Genomic DNA, 24,746 nt, shown 5'->3' with positions numbered 1-24,746 from the left:
GCGAGTGGACCTCTGTAAGGTGGCGGAGCACTCCCTGGCCACAGAACAGGGTGCTTCAAAGTTGCAGGGAGAGGTTGCCCAGCTGAATGATCTCTTGATAAGGTCATTCGCATTGGAAACCAGAGCTGAAGATGTGGAGGGCCACTCCCGCCGACACAATCTACATTTTGTAAGCTTCCCAGTAGACATGGAGGGACAAAGCCCAGAGCTCTTTCTTGAATGAAGGATTGTAGAAACTATCCCCTCAGCCCAGTTGTCCCCCTTCTTTGTGGTTGGAAGGACTCATTGTGCCCTGGCACTGAGGCCCCGATGGGAGCCCCCATATGAACTATGATAGCAAAAATACTTGACTATAGAGACAGAGATGCTATCCTCTGCATGGTCAGAAAAGGTGGAGACCACAAAAATGAAAACCATGTGATCCGTATTTTCCAAGACTATACAAGGCATGTGCAGCAGATGTCTTTTGGGGGGAATGAAACAAAAGTTGAAAGCTATGGGCATGCCCTCCCAAGCAAAAATAAAAGTGCCCCTCAATGACTGCTCACATTTCTCCACTAAGCCTGAGGCAGGGTGGGACTGGCTGGATATTCAGGGTGATGGTTGGATCCCAACCCCCTGTGGATCAGGAAAATGGAATGAAAATTGGGAGTTGGGAGAAACATGAGGTTGTGCCTGACTTCCCTGGAGATCCCACTGCATTAGACTAATAAACTTGACAACATGGTGTGAGTAAGATCTGCGAAGGTGGGCAGATGGGTGGCATGTCCTGTGCAACATGGGACAGCCCACTTGCTCCCCCTCCAAATAATTGGTTTTCCTTTTGCATTTGCAATTTTCCATTTTCTGGGTTTTGTTAATTTGTTATAGAGGAGGTTCTCAATCTTTGACTGCTTATTACTGTGCATTTTGGACACTGATGTTTCTGTGCAACACAATAGCAAGCCTTTTGCTGTGCATCATGGATGGGTGTGTGCGAGACAAGAGCGGAGTGTGTGTGAGTTTGGGTACCAGTTGGTAATTTAGGGTTTTGCAGATAAGCGACAGATCTCTCTTGCCCCACACATGAGTAGTTGTCCAGTTGACATTTATTCCTACACTCGTTGGGGTGGTGGGGTAGGGGGAGGGGAGTGGTGTGGTGTGGGTATGACATAAGTTGAACTCACTTGGTGGTGTTTTAGTTAGTTTTGGTCCACTCAGAAGGAGGGGTACAGATGGGCACACCTATCAGGAGAATAGATGAGGTCGTTTGCACTGCTCGGCCTCCACCATATGATGCGGGATAGGATTCCAGAAGCCCCATACATTATAACATCCTGGGACATCAACGGGCTAAGTTGTAAGGTTAAGGCGGCCTGGGCAAGCACTAGGTACGACGATTGCAGCTGATGTTGTCCCGCTTCAGGAACACACCTGAAGGGGACTCAATGTCATTTTCTAGGTAGGGGGACTTACATGGTGCTAGCACATGCAGAGTAAACTTCCAGCTTGAGGGGAGTGGAGTTTCTGATTAAGAAAAATTCCTGTTCCTGGTATCCCGAACGTGAATAGACAAGAGCGGACGTTATGAGGGAGTCCAGGGCCAATTGGGCAGGACGTCCGTTACACTGATCAATGTCTATGCGACCTCCACGACAGCAGCCTGTCCTTGACTCATGGAGGCAGACTCAGCCATTCATGTTGTGGGTGAGGATTTCAACAACATTATTCTCCCTGAGCTATATTACTCGAGTCTGGCAGTCACGCCCTTGTACAGTTTGCACATTCCCTGGGCCTCTGCGATCTGTGGAGACACCAGCACCCCAAAGATAGGAATTGCTCCTACTTTTTCCAGAGTCCACAGGGTCTTCTCTGGGCTAGATTACCTGTTTTTGCCTGCAAGTGATGTGACTGTGGTCCACTGAGCAGAATACCTTGATCTAGGCTTGTATGATTATTCCCCCCTTTAAATTACAATACAGGCACGGGCTGTCTATGAGGTGTGATTTGGTGACTGAACACCCACCAAAATGCAGATTGATTCGGAGCTCTACTTCCAAGAGAACAAGGGGACGGCTGAGTTGGTGGTTGTCGTTTGGGAGGCCTATAAAGCAGTACTTAGAAATAAGGTGCAGAATATCTTGGCCCATAAAAGGTGAAGGGAGGTGGTGGAAATAGAATGCTTAGAATGTCAGATCACAGCCCTTGAATGCTCCACCGGAGATTTAAAGGACATTCAAGTTTTGTGCTCCCTAGAGGTACTCCAGAGAGAATATTGGGACCTGGCCGCAGGGAAGGTCCACAGGCAACTTCTGGCTACGCACCATCGCTTTTATGATGCAGGAGACAAAGCGGGCAAGCTGCTTCTCTGGCTAAGCAGGAAACTGTGTCTCGCTCGATACATAGCATTACAGAAGAGATGGGAAACCCACACTCTGCCGATGAAGCCATTGCTGGGGCCTTCACCAACTACTATACCAAGTTTTATAAGGCCCATCCGTTTGCAAACACTCCCAAATAGCCAAGTACTTGGAGATGGTGGACTTGCCAGTGGTGCCCTCTGCAGGCCTCATGGCACTTGATGAGGACATCAACCTGGAGGGGATCACGGAGACCACTGCAAAGCTGAAAACGGGAAAGACACCAGAGCCCAATAGCCTTCCGGAAGAACTCCTCATAAAATAAATGGGTTTACTGGCCCCCTATATATGTGACCTCTTTCCGGAGGTAAGAGATCATTGTGTGTTGCTTCTGGATCTACAATGTGCAACCACTGTCGTGATCCGTAAGCACAATAAGCCTGTGACTGACTGCGGTTCCTACCGCCCCATCTCTCTGTAATAAATTGAGATGAAAGTACTGGCTACCATTTTAGCCTCGAGACTCCAGAGATTATTGTTCCGCTCATCCATAGAGACCAGTCTGGCTACATGCCAGGCATTTCTATGATACTCAACCTTTGGCGCCTCCATAACAATGTCGGAGGCTGTCCACAGAGGACGCCCACATTATCATGGCACTAGATGCAGAAAAGGTGCTTGATGCTATCCACTGGCCCTTCCGCCACCAGACGCTCCTAAAATTGAGGTTTGGCCCCTATTTTCAACAATGGATCTCTCTACTGTATAAGGCACCAAGAATAGTGGTCCCAGTGAACGGGGTTCTCTCGTCAACATTTCCAATTGAGCGAGGCACCCGATAGGGCTGCCCCGTCTCCCTTATTATTTGCTCTCAGTATTGAACACTTGTCAGCTGTGAGTCGCTCCCACCCAGACATTCGGGCGTTCAGAGTCTCAGACATGGCAAGGGAGGAGGAAAAAAAATCTCTCTTTGCGGATGACATTCGCCAAACCGAAGGTTATTATTCCTGCAATCCTTCATACTTTTGAGTCCAACGAGGCTCACTTGGGCTATCACATCAATTGAAACAGGTCGGCACTCTGTCATCCCTACACTCCCCTGGACACTGCCAGTCTTCTTCAGATGGCGACTGAAGGCTTTCAATACCTGGGCTTATATGTAACACCTAACCAAGAGCAGTGTTTCCGTAGAAATATGGGAAGGGTGATGCAGCCCTTTCGGGATGATGTGGAGGGATGGCGTACGTTTTCCCTCACCTTGTTGAGGCGGGCTACCTTGTTTAAAATGATTACACTCCCAAAGCTATTGTACACCATGCAGAACAGCTACTAGCTGCTCCCTGAGGTAATGTTTGTTAAGCTAGAGAGCGATCTGCACTCCCTGCTAAGAGGTGGTGGGCACCCCAGAATAGTCCTCTCCACACTTCACCCTAACCTAACCCCTACAATGGGAAGTTAGTCTTTCCAGACATTAAGGCTTACTACTGGGTTCAAAATGCCCTCAAGAAACCACATGTTCATCAGCAGTGGGTGCGTGGGTTTTCCTATAAAATAGCATATGACTTTGGTATTGTCACTGTTGAATTTAAGGGAATTTGTGCACAGCCAGCTGAAGATGATGCATGCACATTTGTGAAAAGGCACAGTTGATGACTGAAATGAATGATTCATTGTACAAATTAGCTAAGTATCAACAACATAGTTAATAAAAGAGCAAGTGGTCTGAGGTAGACAAACAAGTTGGGCTCGAAAAAAGTGCTGAGAAACCCACTAGCTGGCTGCTTTAAAAGGGGAGCAGAAGGGGAGAAGATAAATTGCTGAAATCTGTCCTCTAAATGGGACTTGCATCAGTGCAAGGCCCTTCTTCCAACTCCCGCCTCAGCTAACCTACAAATTAAGATGTCAATGTCATGGCTAAGTGTCTTGAAGGCAGCAGATAGGTTTAGAGGTACAACGGCTACCTTATGACTCTTTATCCATTGTCATTTGGAGACCGTGCAGCATCATGACCAGGGCTGATTTGGGGTGGAGTAGCAGGCAAACCCACACTGAGACTCATCCAGGAAAGAACGTTCTTGAAGAAACTCAGATAATCTATTGTTGACATGCTTTTCTAGGATTTTACCAGGAAAAGGCAAAAGGGAAATCTGTCTGTGATTGCTAATAATGGAGGGGTCCGCAGTATTTTTTTTTTTGAAGAGGAATCACCAGGGTGTTTTTCCATTCAGAATGCACGACCACCGCATCCAAAGAATGATTACAGATTGATAATAAGGGAATGGCCTAGTGGTCTGATAGCTTCCTCCAGACCCTAGGAGGTAAGCCAGTCTAGAGGAGAGCCAGGTGAGATGGCGTTTGCAATAGTGAGGAAGTCAACTTATGACATTTGACCCAGGTCTTCCAATGTTGCAAAGATAATACTTGCATTAAAGAAAATTGTCATCAGCCAAACATATGGCAGAAGTATAACAGGGGAGGAGTATGTTTGTTTGTGGATTAAAAGTAGAAATAACTTCATTCTAAAACAAAATTTTAAAAAAATGGCAAGTTGTCACATAGCGTGTGTATGGTAGTATTGTAAGAAACTGGGTTACTGGTTGACTGGGGTGTGAGCCTTGATCAAGTAGCAACCACAATCCTTGCCAGGGTAAGGCGCGAGCAATCCCCAAATTAACTTCTACTCAACCCCCTGGTAATTTGATACAAAGCAGTCAAGCTTAACTTAGAGGCAATATGTAAAGTATTTGTGCAACACTTCAAACTGTAAGACAGTAAAAACATCACACAAAGTATGCCACACTTAGTTACTGTTGTGCAAAGATACGGGCTGGGGCGGTTTGTGCATGTTTTTGGTGCGAGCGGTGTCTCCTTAGTGCAAATGGGCCGTTTGTGGTTCTGAAGAGCCCAAAACGTGATTTAAGAGCACGAGAAGCTTCTAGAGGTTTCCCTTTGAAGTCCCAAGGCATCCTGACTCCCCTGTCCTGGCTCCAGACTAACTTCAAGGGTTATGCAGCCCTTTGTGTACAGGTAGGACACAGCCTATTCAAGTGTAAGTGGTGGTGTTCCCAGCTTCTACCTCCCATACTGACAGTGATAGCCCATCCCAGGCACACCTAAGCTCCCTATTGTGTTTGGATGTCTAGAGGGAATTCACAAAGTTCAACTGTCAGCAACACCCAGTGATGAGACCCAAGTACAGGCATTAAATGGCTGAGGCAGGAAAATGACAACTTTCTAAACGTAGCTTTTTCAGACCTACAATTTAAAATCCGACTTCACCATTTTAGGATTTTACATTGTGTTTCCAAAGACACCAAACGTGAACTGGTTATTGTAGGAAGCTGTCTCTGTATATACTATATCAAAATGAAATCTAGTGTGCACAGAGTCTAGGGGTTCCCCAGAGGGTTAACAGAGGCTAAAGTAGATAATACTAATGCTCTCTTTTGTGGTATTGTGCTCGAGCAGTTAGGCTTATCAGAGGGTAGTGCAAAGCATGTGTTGTACACACCACAAAGACAATAAATTAATCACACACTCAATGACTAACTCAAGGCCAATTGTTTTTATATAGCAAAATTATATTTTGTTAATTTATTTCTAGAACCACAAGATTTAAATTGCAGGTAAATACATTTGCTAGTAAGTATCCAACATATGTATCAATACCACTTTGTTTTAATTTGGCAGGTTGAACAGTTTTTGAATAAATAGCAATAATCTGTTTTAAAAGTTGACAGTGCAATTTTCAAAGACAGTTCTGGGGGGTGGGGGGAGAAAAGTTAGCACAGGTTCAAGTTAAGCACAAGACTTACAGTTCCAATCTCTGGGGTTTAGGATGTCCACAGGTTGGGTTTCATGTTAACCCAAAACACCCACCACCAGCAACACAGGCCGGCCGGGTGCAGAGGTCAAATTTGAGGTCAATTTAACTTGACTCCTATGGAGACTGGGGGCACTCAGAATCAGGCCTGCTTGCAGGTTAGTACCTGTGTCTTCAGAGGGCAGACCTGGGAGGTTTAGAGGAGCACCGGGGGCACAGGGCGGCACCAAACACACCCTCAGCAGTGCAGGGGTGGCCTGGTGCAGGGAGCAACCACAGCGTTGGGTTCCCAATGCTTTCCTTTAGGAGCACCCCGGGGGTCACAAACATGCTGCAGGTGAAGTCCAGGGGGTTGGTTCCGTGAAACGAGAGGCTGGACAATGAGGAGGGCCGCCTGCTGGACGTTGCTCCACCAAATTTCTGATTCCCCAAGGCAAGGGGGTTGTAGTTGTGGGGATACCTTTTGACATTGGGACTCTTCGTCTGGTTCTGTCGCAGTGAGGGGAGGTCCTCTGGATTCAGTCTGAAGGCATCCTTGTGTTGAACAGGAGGGGTCAACCCAGGATGGACACTAGGTCGAAATCGCCTGGGGACCAGCTCCATCGGTTGGGCCACCTGAACACCGGCCGTGGGCGTCAGGTGCAGAGCGGGCAGGACTCGCAGATCCAGGGCGTTTCTCAAGTCCTTTGTTAGAGCTTTTTCTGGACAGAGCCGCTGTCCATGGGAATTCTTGGTCCTCTGGGGTGCAGGCCGTCTTCCTGAGGCTTTTAAGAGGTTGCTGGTCCTGCAGGATGCATCGCCTTCTGGTTGCAGGGTTTCAGAAGCTGGAGACAGGCCTAGGGCTGTGGCCAAGTCAGTTGGTATCTTTAGGTTTTTCTGCTGGGGGTCGGCTTAGCAGTCCTTCCTTTCTTCTTGAGGTCACCAGGAATATGATGAGCTAAGTTCAGGGGAGCCCTTAAATCCTGGACTTAGGGGTGTTACAGGGGTCAGAGGGCAGTAGTCAATGGCAGCTGTCCCTCACAGTGACTACACCTTTCCGGTGTCCACTCCCTTTGGTAAGTGAGACACAGACCTTACCATATTGGTCCCCGTCCTCCAAACCAAGATTGAGGATTTTGCAAGGAGGGGGTCACTTCAGGTGGGACCACCCCTAAGGTGTCCAGAGCTGAAGTGGTCCCTTCCTCCTTGTTTTCCCCAATTTCCTGCCGGACTTGCTGCCAAAAATGGGGCTTTGTCCAGGGGAGCGGTGTTACAGTTCCTGCAGTGGGGAGGTATGAAGCACCTCCACCCAGTGCAGGCTTTGTTTCTGGCCACAGATAGAACAAAGGCTCTCAACCCCATGGGGTCAGAAACTCATCTGGAAGTGGCTAGACGTTTGGCCAAAATACAGAGGGCATCTCTAAGATGTTCTCTCTGTGAATTTTTCAATGAATCCAACACTGGCATCAGTGTGGGTTTATTTTGTCGGGAAGTTTGATACCAAACTTCCCAGACTTCAGTGAAGCCATTATGCAGCTGTGAAGTTCGTAATGACAAACTCCCAGCCCGTATACTTTATATGGCCACACTGCACTTAGTGTCTAAGAATTGACTTAGGGGCAAACTGCTCATGCAGCTATGCCCTCACCTGTGGCATACTGCTTCCTGCCTTAGGGTGTAAGGCCTACTAGAGGGGTGAGTTACCTATGCCACAGGCAGTGGCTTGTAGGCATGGCACCCTGAGAGGGATGCCATGTTGACTTTGCCTTTTTCTCCCCACCAGCACATACAAGCTGCAAAGGCAGTGTGCAAGTGCTTGGTGAGGGGTCCCCCAGGGTGGCATAATACATGCTGCAGCACTTGGGGACCTTTCCTGGCCACAGGACCCTTGGTACCATGGGTACCTTTTACATAGGACTTAACTGTGTGCCAGGGGAGTGCCAATCGTGGAAGCAATGGTACATTTTTAGGGAAAGAACACTGGTGCTGGGGCCTGGTTAGCAGGATACCAGCATACTCTCAGTCAAGTCAGCATCAATATCAGGCAAAAAGTGGGTGGTAACCTTGCCAAAAGAGGCATTTTCCTACATAACCTCATCCCAAACAAAAGAGGATACGACTAACCTTTTCCAAGGTAGTCTTCAATGTCTAAGTGGAAGAACCTGGAAAGGCCATCTGCATTGGAATGGGCGGTCCCAGGTCTGTGTTTCACTGAAAAGTCCATTCCATGTAGGGAGATGACCACCTCAAAAGTTTAGGGTTCTCACCTTTCATTTGCATCAGCCATCTGAGAGGTCTGTGGTCAGTTTGAACAATAAAGTGAGTACCAAACAAGTATGGTCTCAGCATTTTCAATGACCAAACCACAGCAAAGGACTCCCTCTCAATGGCACTCCAACACTGCTGCCTAGGAAGTAACCTCCTGCTAATGAAAGCAACAGGCTGGTCATGGCTATCCTCATTGTTTTGGGACAGGACTGCTCCTATCCCATGTTTAGAAGAATCTGTCTGCACAATGCACTGCTTAGAATAATATGGAGCTTTGAGAACTGGTGCTGAGCACATTGCCTCCTTCAAAGGGTCAAAGGCCTTTTGACAGTCAAGGGTCCAGTTTACTTTTCTGGGCATTTTCTTTGAGGTCAATACTGTGAGGGGTGTCACAATGGATCCATACCCCTTCTCAAACCTCCTATAATAACCAGTCAAGCCAAGGAATGCCCTGACTTGAGTCTGGGATGTTGGAGCTTCCCAGTCCAGAGTGGTCTGGATCTTGGGCTGTAAGGGTTGCATGTGGCCTCCACCTACAAGGTGGCCCAAGTATACAACAGTGCCCTGCCTGGCACTTTGATGCCTTAACAGTGAGGCCTGCTGATTGCAAGGACTGCAACATCTTCCTCAGGTGGATCAAGTGATCCTGCCAGAAGGAACTAAAGGCAGCAATATCATCTAAATAAGCCAGCAAGGACTTGATTCACCAAACTTTGGAGGGTGGCAGGGGCATTCTTTAAACCAAAGGGCATAACAGTACACTGATAATGCCCGTCAGGTGTGGTGAATGCTATCTTCTCTTTTGCTCCGGGTGCCATCCTTCAGTGTTTGTTGAATCTCTCAACAAGTCCATTGGTATGTGGATAATATGATGTGGTGAACTTATAAGTCACCCCACACTCATTCCACATGTGTTTTAGTTAAGCTGACATGAAGTTTGTACCGCTATCAGAAAACACCTCCTAAGGAATTCCCACTCTGGTAAAAATACCAATCAGGGCTTGGCTACTGCAGGAGCTGTAGTAGACCTAAGGTATCTGGTAGCATGATCCACTACTACAAGTATGTAGTGATTCCCTGCGGCTGTGGGTGGCTCAAGTGGACCCACAATGTCAACACCAACCCTTTCAAAGGGAACCCCCACCACAGGAAGTGGAATGAGGGGGGGGGGCTTTGGGTGGCCACCTGCCTTACCACTGGCTTGGCAGGTGACACATGAGTTACAAAACTCCTTCACCCTCTGCGACATATTGGGCAAACAGAAGCCTACCCCATGTTTTTGTTTGTCCCAGATGCCCAGCTAGGGGGTGTCATGGGCCAAAGTTAGAATGCACACAGTTCTAAGGCCAACAGAACAATCCAGCAAAAACAGGAGGAGGAAGGCAAAAAAAAGTCTGGGGATGACCCTGCAGAAAGGGCCAAGTCCAACACAAATAAACAGTTGCTAAGTGCTGGGTAGGTTAATCAGGGTGGGCACAATAGAGACAATTATCGTTGTCACCTTAGGGGTTGCTAAAATATCTTTAGTGAAGAATTCTTCTTTTGTGGATCTAATCAACTTTTTATAATTTTTCAAGGCAACCATAAGTTCATATTTTTGTTCCAACAAATAGTTGGTGAGCCACGATTTTTCTTTTTTTTTTTTGCATTTGTGCTTTGCGGCCTAAGGGCCCTTGGTCCCCTAGACAAACCCCTGCAGGTGGGTGCAGTCAATCACCACTCATTGAGGTACTTCAATTTCCACCCCCTCTAAGGACTTCTTGCTCTCAGATCTCTCAGGCAACCTGCAAAATTCATATACAGAATCCGACCGGCACTGTGGCGTAGCACGATGAATCACGAGCATGCAGATCAGCAGCTGCCGTGTCAAAGCAAGAGACAAATATTGAGTGGAAAACCTTAACACTGCTTCACAGTCCAGTAACTTCCTGCGTCATGCAACAACAGTCAGAGGAAAATGTTTTTCTCTTTGTAGAAACGTCATCCAGATCACAAAGAGGAGGAAACATCTTGAAGCAGAAAAAAAGACACTGTTCCATCGCTTCCCCCTCTTTTTTGGTCAGGAAAGATACAGTAACTTCCTAAAACATAACCTTGCACTCAGCAAGCTCACACTGTCTCAGGGCCAGCATTTGTTCGCAGAAATGCCTGTGGTATTACTTTGCAATTTAGTAACAGTCAACGCATGAGAGCTTAACAAGAGTTTACTTCAATACAAATTACGGGTTTGGCTATTGAAAAACAGAATGACCCTAACAGAGAAGAATAAAAAGAAAACACATCATGCGTATAAAACTAAACTGGCTCCCTCCAAGCCTGCCTCATCCTCCTTACCCTCTGTTGTAGCCAGAAGGGCGCTCTACAAATACCAATACTTTGGAACCCATCAGAATGACTTCTGGGTTTCGCAGGCTGTAACAATTCACTTCCAATGGCGACAGCTCATGGTGTTAAGTCTCCATTCACTAGTTCCAGATTAGGTTTCTTGCGGTTCGTCCTACAGCATATCAACATAACTATCTTACCTCAAGGAAAGTATTGCTATTAAGTAAAGGAAACGTACTGGTGCCATTCCTGGCCACGCCCTTCTGAAACTTAGCACTGAAGAGGTTGACTCTGTTAAAATTCACTGAAGCTACAAGCAGGGGTGTAAACTGATTGGACTGTAGGAGACCAGAATATAGTAACATGCTGCTGTATGCAGGCAGGATTTGCTAGTTAGGAGACTGATTTTATCTTGGAAGACCAACGCATTTGCACGGATTAGCACCACCAACCACAAGAAAGACGGACATGTTCTGGCTTGAGCGTGTAAAGAATGAAAAGAAGAAAAGAAGTCAATGAAGAGAAATATTACAATTTAGATAAATAATAGAATGAAGAGAAAGAACAGAAGTACATGAAAGAAGAGAAATTAGGCACAAAACAAAGAGCCAAAGATCTAAAGAACGAATGAAAAATACAAGGGTCTAAAGAAAGCAAGAAAAGAAAGGAAGGCAGGCAGGTACGTAAACACACACCAATACATGCAGCTGCCAGGACAAGGCAGAAAATGAAGACAAAATATATGGGAAGCAGTGCTCTATTTGTGTTGGTGATTTCCGGTGCTGGGCACTGGCACTTATTTTTGAGGTCTGGCACTTATTTTTCTGCCTTTACCGTGAGCAAAAGACACATATGGGAAAGAGGGAGGAAGAGAAAAATGAAAGGGCGCCACAAAGGGCAAAAGGAGAAGCTGCAAGAGTGAGCTGAAGGGGCGAGGAGTGACTGTAAATGGTTTAAAGAGGCCAGAGATGGCTGTGCTCGCACATTCAATTGCAGCAGTCGAGTGTTTCAGAGGGGAGCTCAGGGCACTGACACGTTCATATTTACAAATTAAGCACTGATAAGAGGTGAACCAAAAAAAAAAAAGAACAAAAAAAAGGAGCATAACCTAGCAGCTTGCAGTACTGCCAAGCAACTGAACATCCCAACGTTGCAGCCTTAAAACAACATTTTCTCTATTTAAAAATCAAGTGCCAGAGGTCATGCATTTCAGGTTTGTCGCTGTTTTGCTGGGTAATTCGTCCAAAAGGATTCTCACTGACTCGCCGCAGGCATTTGGGACCTGTAGTTATGGACTGTACCCTTTTCTCTCAGCCTGAGCTGTTGCATTTCACCATACCTTAAAGCTGCAGCACATAAATCAGACATGAAATTGTGCCATTCGTGGATATTACATAATTGTCTTTCGGTCCACTACATTACCTATCAGCATTTCATAATTGCACGCACAGCTACATTTCTCTTATATCCATCAATCCTGGATGAAGTGGAAAATTACTCTATCTCAATGAAATAAAGAAATCTAGCCTTACTCCTGGCCAAATCCTGGTTCCAGCCAACTCTTAAGTTACCTCCTACTCCAACCGGACTACAAGTTCACAGACACCATTGTGCCCCAGAATCTACAATTTTCATCATACCTCCACCTCACATCATGGGCCACAGCCTGGATCAGCCATTCTTCTTGTACACTGGCAAGCCTGATTGCACTGGTCGGACCTTTGAAGGCAAATGAGAATACCCAAAGAGCACAATATCACCAGTATAATCAGACATGAGGCTTTCCATCAACATCAAGGACCGAAGATGGCCAAGGCTAGCTCCTTACCAGAATCACCGATATACAAAGCCAAGGCTAGCTCCTTACCAGAATCACGGATATATAAAGCCAAGGCTAGCTCCTTACCAGAAACACCGATATATAAAGACAAGGCTAGCTCCTTACCAGAATCACCGATATATAAAGACAAGGCTAGCTCCTTATCAGAATCACCGATATATAAAGACAAGGCTAGCTCCTTACCAGAATCACTGATATATTAAAGACAAGGGTAGCTCCTTACCAGAATCACTGATATATAAAGCCAAGGCTAGCTCCTTACCAGAATCACTGATATATTAAAGACAAGGCTAGCTCCTTACCAGAATCACTGATATATTAAAGACAAGGCTAGCTCCTTACCAGAATCACTGATATATAAAGCCAAGGCTAGCTCCTTACCAGAATCACGGATATATAAAGCCAAGGCTAGCTCCTTACCAGAATCACGGATATATAAAGCCAAGGCTAGCTCCTTACCAGAATCACGGATATATAAAGCCAAGGCTAGCTCCTTACCAAAATCACTGATATATAAACGGAACAAGTGTACAAGTATTCGTCAGTGCTTCAAATCAACACGATGCACAATTTTACCAGTGACCTTCCAACAAGGCCACAGTCTCGCCATTGCCCGGTGTCCTGGTAGAGTTTGATAATAATAACCATCAAGTTATGAGGAGCTCTCCAGTCTAACGGTTACTACCAGTGTAATATGTTGTGATTGTGTGGCGTTGTGTGGACAGGTGTGTGACTGTGTTGGTGTGAGTTTCTGATTTTGTGTTTGGCAGTGGCACCTATCTATTGCAGTTTAAGAGCAATATTGTGACATTAAGTCACATAGCACCGATACAGAACTAATCATAAATGCAGGGGATCTACCCAAACAAAGTAAAAGACACAAATATTAATAACAATTATGATCTGCCAGTTCAAAGGGTTCATTAGGTAACATTAATTACTCATTATTACTCATGAAGAGAAATGTTTAATACAAGGATGCTGAAGACCATTTTTTATTCTAAGGATCAGGTCACTGCAAAATGAGAATTGCATGCTTAATCAATATAAGGGGATTTTGGTAACAACCATGAAGTCACATCGCTTCTCTTCACTTTCTAGGCTTTCTGCTAGTTGAGATGTTAAATTAATAATTAGTTCTATATTGTGCTTGCCTACACAAGCTTCAGTGGAGTAAAATAAATTCCCCCGCAGCCCCTGCAGTGAGAGGGGGGAGCCCGAGCTCTAAGGGGCCCCCTCAACAAAATTGGCAGGTGGTGGGTCAGCTAGGCGGGGGCTACCTCCATGTACTTTGCAGGGGGGTCCCCCTCAAGTTTTGTTACGCCACTGACAGGCTTTTTGCATTGCAGCATTAGTAATAGGGTGTTACGGCTGCGCACCTAAAAGATATTTATGTTATCAGCCTCAAAAGAAGATAAAAGGCGGAGTGGGATACCGCTGGGTTTTGACTCGTGCGCCTGAAGTTTGCAAGCAGGGGTTGGCAGACGGTTTATTGGACCACAGACTAGTCGACAGTGCGCACCAATATGTACCGCATGTTTCTCGTGAACAATGCTAAGATACATGGAAGAGTTCAGTGCCATAACAAAGGTCCCTGCAGTCCCAGCGGTGTGTCAGGCCCAGAGCTCCAGGGGCCCCCCTCAGCACAGCACCCTGGCCTGGGAGCTCCTGAGGCAGCTGGGGGGGGGCCCTCCATGTTCTTTGCAGTGGGGTCCCCTCCAGTTTCGTTACGCCAGTGGAAGAGTTGCAGTGTTGCTTCTTGGTGCATGGCCTGTGCAGCACTACACAGCAAAGAAAGTCCAGTAGGGGGTGGAGGGGGGTGGTACAGTTCCCACATTTTAGTTGTCCGTTTTAGGATATTTCTGCCTTAAAAGAGACTGCTTCTGAACAAAAAGAGGTCCTATTGAAATTACCTTACTTCTTTTAAAAAGTAGAGCACCCTGCGGCTGAGAGTGCATTAGTGTGTATCTTTAGTCCTGAAGAAGGTGGAGAAAATGAACTGTAAATTACGGATGATAAAGTGATCTCGTTTTATTTTGTCAGACTAAAACGACAAACTTTGCACAGTTTTTGTCATAGTACGTTCCTATGTTTGTGAGTGAATGGGAACATTTCAATGTTATAATAACTGATATAAAAGAGAAATGGTATTCAACTAGCACGAAGTATACTGTATGATATTTTTTATTATTTTTTTACAGTTGCTTTTGTACAGTCATAGTAGAGTCCTAACTAGAGTGTGTATGCATTAAGTAACAAGGGAGCTATTGTTAATAATGGAAGTGAAACATGCACCAGGGGACACCGTTAGGGACTTGCACCAGTTTTCCTGCACCCGAACAGCAGACAGACAGACACCTGCAGTGAAATAATATGTGACTTGTGGCTGCTGAGGAAAGGACCCCCTTGTTGGAGGTATCTGAGGCTACAAGGAAGTCGCCAGAGTTAAGTACTGTGATGAACTGAGTGCTAGAGAACTGAACTTCTATTTCTGTCATCAGCAGTCTCCAAGTGTAGATTTAGTGGTCATGCAGCAGAAACGTCAGTGCTGTCCCTCAAACAGGTATCATCTATAAGTGATAATCTATGCATTATATTAGTCAAAGTACTAATAATTTGATTGTAGAGTGATGCACTGTGAAGTCATTTTAGGTCGAGTGCGCAAGCGATTTCCAACCTGTTGTTATCTATCTGTGGACTTTTAACCACTCCCATCACCTTCACTCGTTCATGGGCTTGCCTTTCAAAAATCCTGTGATGTCATTGGTAAATGCTTTACGTTTGTCCCGCCTTGGGGCAGTTTTATTACAGCCTTGCAGACTGACCCGGTTACATGGATAATTGCATGATTGCAGATATACTTCAGTGTGGGAAAACTATTTTTTTTCTTTTGTCTCTCCTCTTCGTGCTCCATGGCAGCTATGGCGCTCATAGCACCAACAGCATGAACTCCAAGGCGATATTGGAGTGCTGGTCACATTAGTCACACTGTTACCTAATTACAGTCATTTATTTTGGCACTCCCCTTTTCTGCTCCATAACTTTCCCCCCCAAAAAAAGCTGATAAATGCTTTACTGAAAAACAAAAATTTGTAAGGAGGCTCCCCTGGCACAGAAGTAGAGCTGATACTACAGTATTTACTGCACTTGGCAAAACTCAACCCATAATGCATTGCAAGCATTCTTTTTCACATTTTTGCCCATAACTCAGCCCATGTGGTCCCTGGACAATGGGACCACCACCAAACCATTAAGCACAACACACTTTCTGTTTAGGTCATGCCCAGGTCCCCACACTAGGTTAGTGGGGACCCCAAAATAATAAACCATCCCCCCATTCAGCATGTTTTAACCTCTCTCATGGCTAGAGCTTTTGTTTTACAGCTGGAAGTTGTTTGTGTTTTAAGGGTCTTAGTATTGCAGTAAGTGTGCTAGGTCTGACTTGAATAAGGCTTTACATTCTATAGGTGTAAATATATGGTTGCACTGCATTATATTCTGTTTTTAGTGGTTATGTTCTCTAGGGGCTAAATATATGGTTACATCACAATGTTTCTTACAAATGCTATTTTAATTGTAGTGTCCTCTAGGGGCTGTTCTGAGCATTACCGTCAACATATTACAATATAGGCTGCACTTGGTTGTCCCATAATGCTTTGCAGAGTATTCTTTCACAACAAAATGTTGTTCACACCTCAGCATGTGGACAATGGGACCACCTTAAAAATGTTCACCACAACCTGCTCTTTCTTTCAAGAACATCCTTGGGTCCCCACACTAGGTTAGTGGGGATCCCAAAATAATAACCCCTCCCACCATTCAGTGTATTTTTAACCTCTTTCATGGCTGGATGCTTAGGTTTACAGCGAAAAGTAAATTGTGTTTTTCGGATAATGTTTGTAATATTGTAATAATCCTGCTAGCCCTGAAAATGTGTACTGCATTATGAGGCTACACTTATGGTTACACTGCATTACTTTTGGTCATTTGTTTTTAGGTGGTTATGCCTTCTAGGGGCTTACTATACAGTTACATGACTTTTTCTTACAAGTGCTATTTTCATTGTGGTGTCCTCTAGGGGCTGTTCTGAGCATTACAGTCTAATGCTAAACGTTTTTTCCTGATAAAGGTTTTTATTGGGTGTATATGATCATTGTATGTTTTATTAATCTCTCCTTATTGCAATTATGGCCATGATTCAGGCCAACTTAACATCCTTATTCCTTTCTAGTTTATTTCTCTCATTACTTCTTCGTGGCTGTCTTTTGTCTTTTTTGGGGGAATTGTATTAGCCAGTCAGCAACTCTGATGGTGGGGTAGTGAAAGTGGTATTCTGTTGGAATTACCATTGCAGTTTTAAATTAGGATACTAAATGGCAACATTTAAATTTTTGGCTGCACATAGAGGTTTAAGGAAAATGGAAGTGCTTTAGTTATATGCAGGGCCAATGGAGTTATGTGGCAGGAAATTACCAAATTATGAGGCTGGATTGACAAGTTTAAGTGGAAAGAAAAGTCCAGTTATGGATTTACAACGCCAATAGCTCAAACTCAAGCAAATACGAGACCCATTGTATTGCAAATGCTTGTTAAATGTGCATTGATTTAGAGTAATGACTTGCACTTTGGTGGTATTGCAGTTTAACTAAATGTTTGAAGGAATAAACTGACATTATATTCTAATTTAGACTCTAACCTAATAGTATGTATTGAAATGATATTGAATTTCAATTGATTAATGTTTTAAATACAGATACAAAAAATGGAGAAATACAGTTCCATATTATAATCACTGACCTGTATTAACAGAATAATTTCATTTAAAGTTACTTTAACATGAATGGTAATGAAGAATTATTAATGCAGAAACTACAGTTTGTGTACTAAAATGTGTTTTATTTGACCGTATTAACATGCAGTAGTAACTCACTTGCATTAGCCTAAGTGAGGCATGCTAACCCCTGCAGTTCGTGACTGTGCAGAAAATGGCAAGTCATCTTGTTAACTTGTACTTTTCTTTCAGACTTCTTTCCCATTAGAAGGCTACTTTGGTAATAGATGTCTATTGTTTTACACATAGAGAGTTTTAAGAATTCGACCTTTGGTGTGGAACATCCTAGACTGTGGACTAGCAATTTAAAAATTTGTTTCAATCTTGCGGGGAGCTACTTGGGTGGATGATGTTCTCATGACAGACTTGGCAAACCTGAGGATGTTTCAACTTGGAGTCATGTGATCGATTTTTATTGGATGATGGCCCTTTAACGTCAAATGGACGGCTGCCCTGATAAATCAGATTTCCATATGAACTTTGATATGACAGTGCCCAACTAGACTTTGGTCAGAGAAGATGATCAAATTGCCATCAGGATCAAGACAGATGCCTTGCACATGGAGAACCTCAAATCCTGAGCCCCTTGGAGAGGTATCTTCCTCTCTGCCTTTGCCCATTTGGCATGACTTTTTGAGACTTAGAGAATTTGTTTTTAAATATATTTGTCTCCCTAGCCCCCACAGGAGACTCTTGGCTGACCTTCTGACATGCTGACGTCTTCACTTCTTACCTACTTTTTGCCCACCTTAGTTAGTAACCTGTTGCCTGAGATTACCTTTTTCCAAATTCTTTTTGCCCTTTTTCCACGTGTTCCGCCTCACACATGTTTTCCCATGATTTGGCTAAACAGTAGGGTTACCCTGTGCCCAGCTAAATTGAAGTTTGATGATTTGAACTGCCTTAATGCTTATTAAAACTGATCAACATTTATTCTTGGTACATCAAGTTATCTTTCGTATGTTTTGTATAATCTTTGTCAAATGTCTAATTCTCCTAATGTTAGTGCATTTTAATATATTTTGTCACCCTGGCCAACCCTTGGTAATTCTGTATCTTTATAACTTTGTCTTGTGAACTGTCTATATGACTGAGGCTTGTAATAAACCCCTTAACTTTATTCCTGACTGGAGTTTTCCTGGCCACATTGTTCATACTGTGTAACATATTTGATTTGTATTTAAATTTTGGTGTACGGTTATACCACATCCTATGCAGGGTCCAAAGATCTGTTGACATTGATGAGCATTAATTTCTGCGAAAATGCTCCATCAGTGGGTAATAATCCTCTCTGCCTTGGAGTGGTAAGTAGATGGCAGGTCTAACATAAATGTTTGGCATCCTCCTCCATGCTTCTAGAAAAGCTGTGTTTGGAAGCTGCACAAGCAGTAACTTTATATAAGTTGTTGTTGGTGTGGGACTTTACAGTTGTGTTCCAATTTTAAGAATGCACTGTGGCATGGCATTGAAAGCAATTGACAAGTCACTGTTGAGCATATTCTTTGCACATGTTCAGACACAGGTGATATGGAAATCAAAGTAGGACTGAGGTCCTTTCTCATCTTTTGAAATTAGGGAAGGATTTGTGTTTTTTTGACACTGCTCTTACTTAGGGAAATGCCATTGCTTCAGCTCCATCACAGAGTGAATCTTTCATTGCTGCGTGAATGCAACTGATGTTTCCTTTTCACTGTTGTTCAGCACTCACCATATGCCCCACCGGAATAAACGCAAAAGCGGCAAAAGCAGTAAAATAAGATTTTTTTTTTTTACTTAAACTAAAATCACCAGAAGTATGGAAACACACAATAAAGACTGTTGGATCTATTTTTTCAATTAGATCAACTGTTATATGTTTGTCTTGCACACAAAAATATTTTCTTGAAAAATAGGACCTGCCAAATATTATTGCGAGTTTACCTTCTTATCTACACCATGCTTTGGTTGATACGCATGAGTTGCTTCTAGTGTTGTAAGGCTTCATCTCAAGATTACTTCTGAATTTGCAATGCATCGCTAGCAGCTGCCGATGCTGCACCTCACCTGCTCCTCATGGATTGCGATGGAACAACTCCCTGTAGTGCATCTAACAATCATTTGCATGGCAGTGAGCAGAATTACTCCTTTAGGCTGATTGACAATATAATCAACACTGTCTCAAAGTGGAAGGGGACTTACCCTAAAAAACACAACCTCGAATTCTACCAAGTTTAAGACGTTTCTGTGATAATGTTTGAATGCCATAATTGAACAGTGTTGAGGTGTTCAGGCTGAATTCCTTAAATACATATATTTTTCTTCTACAGTGCAAATATTTTAAAAAAAAAATAATAATAGTCTACTAATGGGAACAATGCTAAGTAAGAAATGTATAAACTCACCCATCCAAACTTCTCCAAACTGGCCAGCTCCAAGCTTCTTCACCATCTTTATTGAATCTCTAGGAATCTCCCATGCATCTTTATCCCATGGCTTTTGAGGTTTTTGGCTGATGCACGGTTTTTCAAGCTTTCTACAAAGTCCATCTGCAGCCTCTGGTTTGCAAAAAATAAAAACGATTTCGAAAATGTTGTTTGATTGAGGATTAGGATTGCTATGTCTTTTTACACAATTAAGGTATGTATCACGACTGATGGATTTGCATAGCTGATATCCGGTGGCCATCCCTGGCTGATGATAATATTTTCCTGGCATATGATGGCCATCCATGCAATAAGGTGGACACACATCCTCATGTGCTCCTTGCACAGGCATGGGAGGCTATCAGCTCACACGGAGTAGTAGTAAAAGTGTACTTACTGAAAATGATGAGCTGGTATTTGGTAAGAAATGAGTCCATTTATTTAAAGCTGGTATTGACAGACGAATTTAGTGCATTTCAGAAAATGGTAAGCGGATGGTGGAAAATGTGTTTTAACATCACTTAAAGCCTGTATGATGGGTGTGTGGTGGGCAGCGTGTCTCTGTGTAGACACTGGTTCACTCACAGACTAGACAAGACGATTAGTGTGAATCATTTGGATAAATGTTCAATTCTGTCTCTGTGGTACAAAGCAGAGTTGCATTTCACAGATGTGAATTCAGTGATTAGCAACAAACTGAATCTAGCAACCAAAGGACGTTTTTACCAAGGGGATGGTCATGTACTGTAAAGAAGAGATGGTGATGGATCACGTTTTACAATAAAACTGATGCATCATCAAGGCTGGGCTGCTAATACTCTTCTAATTTTTTCATGGGTTAACGGCAAAAGGCTCTCTTGAATACACCTCATATGAGCAAGGAGGGTGTGAGATTCTTCTTCTTCTATGGCAGATACATCAGTCACGTTAGGAGCAGTGGCCTGATGGATGAGCTCAGTAGAGTGCAAAGTGTTTCTATACTCGTATTTCTTAATACAGTAGACAAGAGAACAATAACTATTTCCACTTTACTGTCTTCATACCGTCCTAATATTGTACGACATGGTTGTCCAAAAATGAAAATCATGATAGGATTGGACTGTTACCTGGTTTAGATGATAGTAGAGAATTAAGTATTCAGAACAAGGAGAAATGATTGAATTTGTTCAGTTTCAACAATTAATGATCATTGTAGCCTGATGAGTGATTTGACTGACTCAATGAAAGACCACATTGGACAGTGAGCAGCGCTGTTTTGTTTTTTTCTTTGTATTTTTTTTTACAGTTTACAGCTGTCATTTCAAGAAGTCAGATCCCGACCATTTGGATAAGTGCAATATTGGTTGAAATTCACAAAAGATGGTGGAAGGATGATGACGGAAACAAAAGGCTATTTGCTATGTTCTGTGCATGTGCCAATTTATTTACTAAAGTTGAGAGAACTTGCATGTTAGAGTAGGCTACTAAATACGAACATCCCTAAAACAGAGACCGGATTCTAAGTGGTGACGTCTACTAGGCACAATATGAGACCCAGATTTCTGCCCTTGCATTTGCCAATGCAGACGTCTCCAATACTTTTATTAAAAGCATTCAGGTGAGTTACGGACTAATAGGAACATGGGAGGAGCTCTTAAATGGGATGATACCATCTTAGAAGAACATAGTTAGAGGATAAGATTTCAGGCACAAAACGTTCAGAAGAGATGGTGTGTGCAGATTTATGTTTGACATCTTTATTACTGATGTGGAAAGATCATGCCACCATAACTGGTGAATGATAACATACCTGCCATGTTTACTGGTAACACTCTTCTGCGACAATTCTAATTTATTTTTAAATTTTAAATCCCCTTTCGGATTGGTGAATAAGAAAAAGGTGCCTTGTCATTTTGTAGGCACATGTGTAATAGATCATGCATGCTCCTACAAATGATGAAGCCACATTCTCATGCCTTATCTTTTTGTCATGCTGCACTGCGCATTACCAATGCTGTCCAGCATGGCTAAAATCACTGGCAAAGCATATAGGCTGCTAAAGTTAGATATATTGACTTTGCCAATGCTCGTTGATTAATTTACCTCCAGTAGGGGATGCAACGGCGTCTTAATAGCATTAGCAAGAATTCACTGGAGTACAACGAGCAAAATGTATGTCATGTGTTTTAATATGTACTCTGGGTAGAGGATCTCATATTGGGCATTGTCAATTTAAGGCTGTAACAACCTCTCAATATTTTGGGATTTTGAATGATTCCAAACTCCACTGGGGTAATGGGTGAAGAAAAGAAGTGATCCGAGTTTACAACTATGAGTGTTCTGGAGAGTGAAGCTACACAACCTGGCAGATTCCAAATTCCAGCTCTTAAAAAAAGCATATCATGTTATGATTAATCATGTTCTTGTGTATGAAGAAGCTGAATGGATCCCTTCATTTCCTCAAGACCTGGATAAAATCCAGGCTCTCTTTGGAAACATCTTTTGCGCATTAATGATTTGATCCCGCAGGAACATTTGAGATTGGAGCTTTCTCAAAAGCTAGGTTGAAATTAGCTGAAACAATATGGTCTACACCCAAGCTAATCTGAATATTGCATGCTTTCTTTTTTAATTATAGAGAAGGGGGGAAGGTTTTGTTCGTTGTCATTCTCAAAGCAGGTTTTGTTTAGCAAGGACCAGCTCAAAAAGAATGTCAGATGCTGGATCACAATTAGTTAAAAACGTTTTTTCCTTTTTATTTTATTTACACACAAATACAAAATCAATAAATAACACAATCCAGCTTTAACTTACTTTGATAATGTCTTATCATTTCACTAATGGAAGGGAAGGTAATTCTTGGTGAAATATAATAACCTCCATTGTCCAAAGATCGAATTTTGTAGTGCTTGATTACATCACCATGATCGGGGTCCTGATCTCTGACGGACAACGAGAAGCTTCCTGCAAAGACAGAAGGAACAAGTTGATGCATGTTTTATTTAGACATATAGTTCATACTTTGGGTTTATATGACCATATTTAAGACCGACCTAAAAGCATTCTTCATCTTAGGTGTAAATGTGCTAAGTAAATAGGAGATTGTCGCCGCTTACAACATTTCCTTAAAAAGAGAACAAACTGAGGTCTTGAAGAAGTGGGTGACAAATGGCGATCTGAAGCTAATGGTGCCTTAAAGTAATGAACATATACAAGTGACACCCTTCAACTTGCTTAAGATGATGTACAAAGTGTGCCTACAAATTTGCAAGCTCTTCGTAGCCATTCACATTCAGGGCAGTCTCCCATCCCGCCACACCCTCCCCCTCTCCACAAGGGGGAGTCCTCGAGAACAAGAAATAGCTAGCCACTTATTTGTGAGACTGAGAGCCGGATAGTGTGTTAGTGTGCAAATCACCATTTTAAAAGAGTAAATTTAAAAACCACGGTTCTATACTTGTAAAAAGATTTTACTTGTGCATACTTCTATGTGGGTGGTTACATTTCCTCCAACAGACGGTTAGTGCACCTTCCGGGCAGGGAAATGTGTATCAGTTACAAACATGCATATTTGTGAGTAGTTATAAAGTTGTTCGCACCTCATTCCCATCGTCAGGATTGTTCGATATGTACTCCTTTGAAGGACAGGGGTAAATATGTTTTTAAATTTGCAGAGACTACCATTTTTTTAAGAACCCAATACAGGTCACGGTGCATAGAAATGCTAAATGGAGGTTTGGGCTTTTCAAGTTCAAGGAATAATTCTGGCAAAAGCTGGATGCAGTTTTGACTTTATGTTTAAGCACTGAATTAATTGAGAGGAACCAGTCTTAAAGTGTCCAGCATCATATTTCAATGAATGGCAGAGAGGCAATACTTAAAGGTGATTAAAACCATTAGAAGTTTCGCAATGCAGTCAGCATTGACAGAGTTGCCCGAATGACTTAAATTTAAAGAGGAGTATGATTACACAAGCTATCACATTTGTTATTCTGCACAATACACATAGGGCTAGATGTATAAAGCTTTTTGCAAGTCGCAAACAGCGAATTTCGCTGTTTGCGAAATGCAAAAAGCACATCGCAATGCACAAACCTCGTTTTGCAAGTCGCAATTAGGAAGGGGTATTCCCTTCCTAATTGCAAGTCGCAGTGCAAAGCAGGATTGGTTTGTGACCGCGAACGCGGTCGCAAACCAATTGCATTTTGCATCCTTTTGATATGGGTGGTAACCCATTTGCAAAAGGGAAGAGGTCCCCATGGGACCCCTTCCCCCATTGTGAATGGCAATGCAAAAAAAAATTCAGAGCAGGCAGTGGTCCTATGGACCACTGCCTGCTCTATAAAAATGAAACAAAAACGTTTCATTTCTCGTTTATGTAATGCATCTCATTTTCCTTTAAGGAAAACGGGCTGCATTACAAAAAAAAAACTGCTTTATTAAAAAGCAGTCACAGACATGGTGGTCTGCTGTCCAGAGCAGGCCACGATCCCTGTGAGGGCCACCATTCGCAAGGGGGTCACAAATTGCAACCCACCTCATGATTATTCATGATGTGGGCATTTGCGACCCCCTTGCGAATCGCAGATGGTGTCAGGGACACCATCCAACATTGAGAATTGCGACTCGAAAATTGCAAGTCACTCTGACTCGCAATTTGCGGGTTGCAATTCTCAATGTTGCTACATCTAGCCCATACTCCCATTGCACGGAATCACCTCACTATTATGTGAAATCGGTTTCGAAAGGCAGAAGCCATAGTAAGCAGTGCCCGATTTCCAATAACCTGGTAATTGCTTAAAGCGCCACAACTTCCTTTTATTTGACACCAATCTCAACACAGATAATAAGATTTTTATGTAGCACTACATACCACACATCTTCAGTCTCTAAGTGCTTTAAATAACATGTATTAGTACTACCCGCTTATGATACTCAATTTATGGACCTTCAGAAGGTT

At 43.3% G+C, this 24,746-nt stretch overlaps 1 protein-coding gene across 2 annotated transcripts in view; it reads right to left on the bottom strand.

Moving 5' to 3' along the window:
- LYN (LYN proto-oncogene, Src family tyrosine kinase) overlaps window positions 1-24,746 on the bottom strand; it is a 265,777-nt gene that overhangs the window by 67,048 nt on the left and 173,983 nt on the right. For both annotated transcript variants that reach the window (XM_069220197.1, XM_069220195.1), the window contains exons 7-8: window positions 22,601-22,750; window positions 19,787-19,939 (exon numbers count right to left, since the gene is read on the bottom strand). In XM_069220197.1, the coding sequence (XP_069076298.1) occupies window positions 19,787-19,939; window positions 22,601-22,750 (303 nt within the window). The remainder of the gene's footprint in view (window positions 1-19,786; window positions 19,940-22,600; window positions 22,751-24,746) is intronic.

Source organism: Pleurodeles waltl, chromosome 2_2 (assembly GCF_031143425.1).
Source record: "Pleurodeles waltl isolate 20211129_DDA chromosome 2_2, aPleWal1.hap1.20221129, whole genome shotgun sequence".
Classification (NCBI taxonomy): domain Eukaryota; kingdom Metazoa; phylum Chordata; class Amphibia; order Caudata; family Salamandridae; genus Pleurodeles; species Pleurodeles waltl.
Note: the sequence above shows the minus strand (reverse complement) of the source record. Positions and strands in the feature narration are given on the sequence as shown.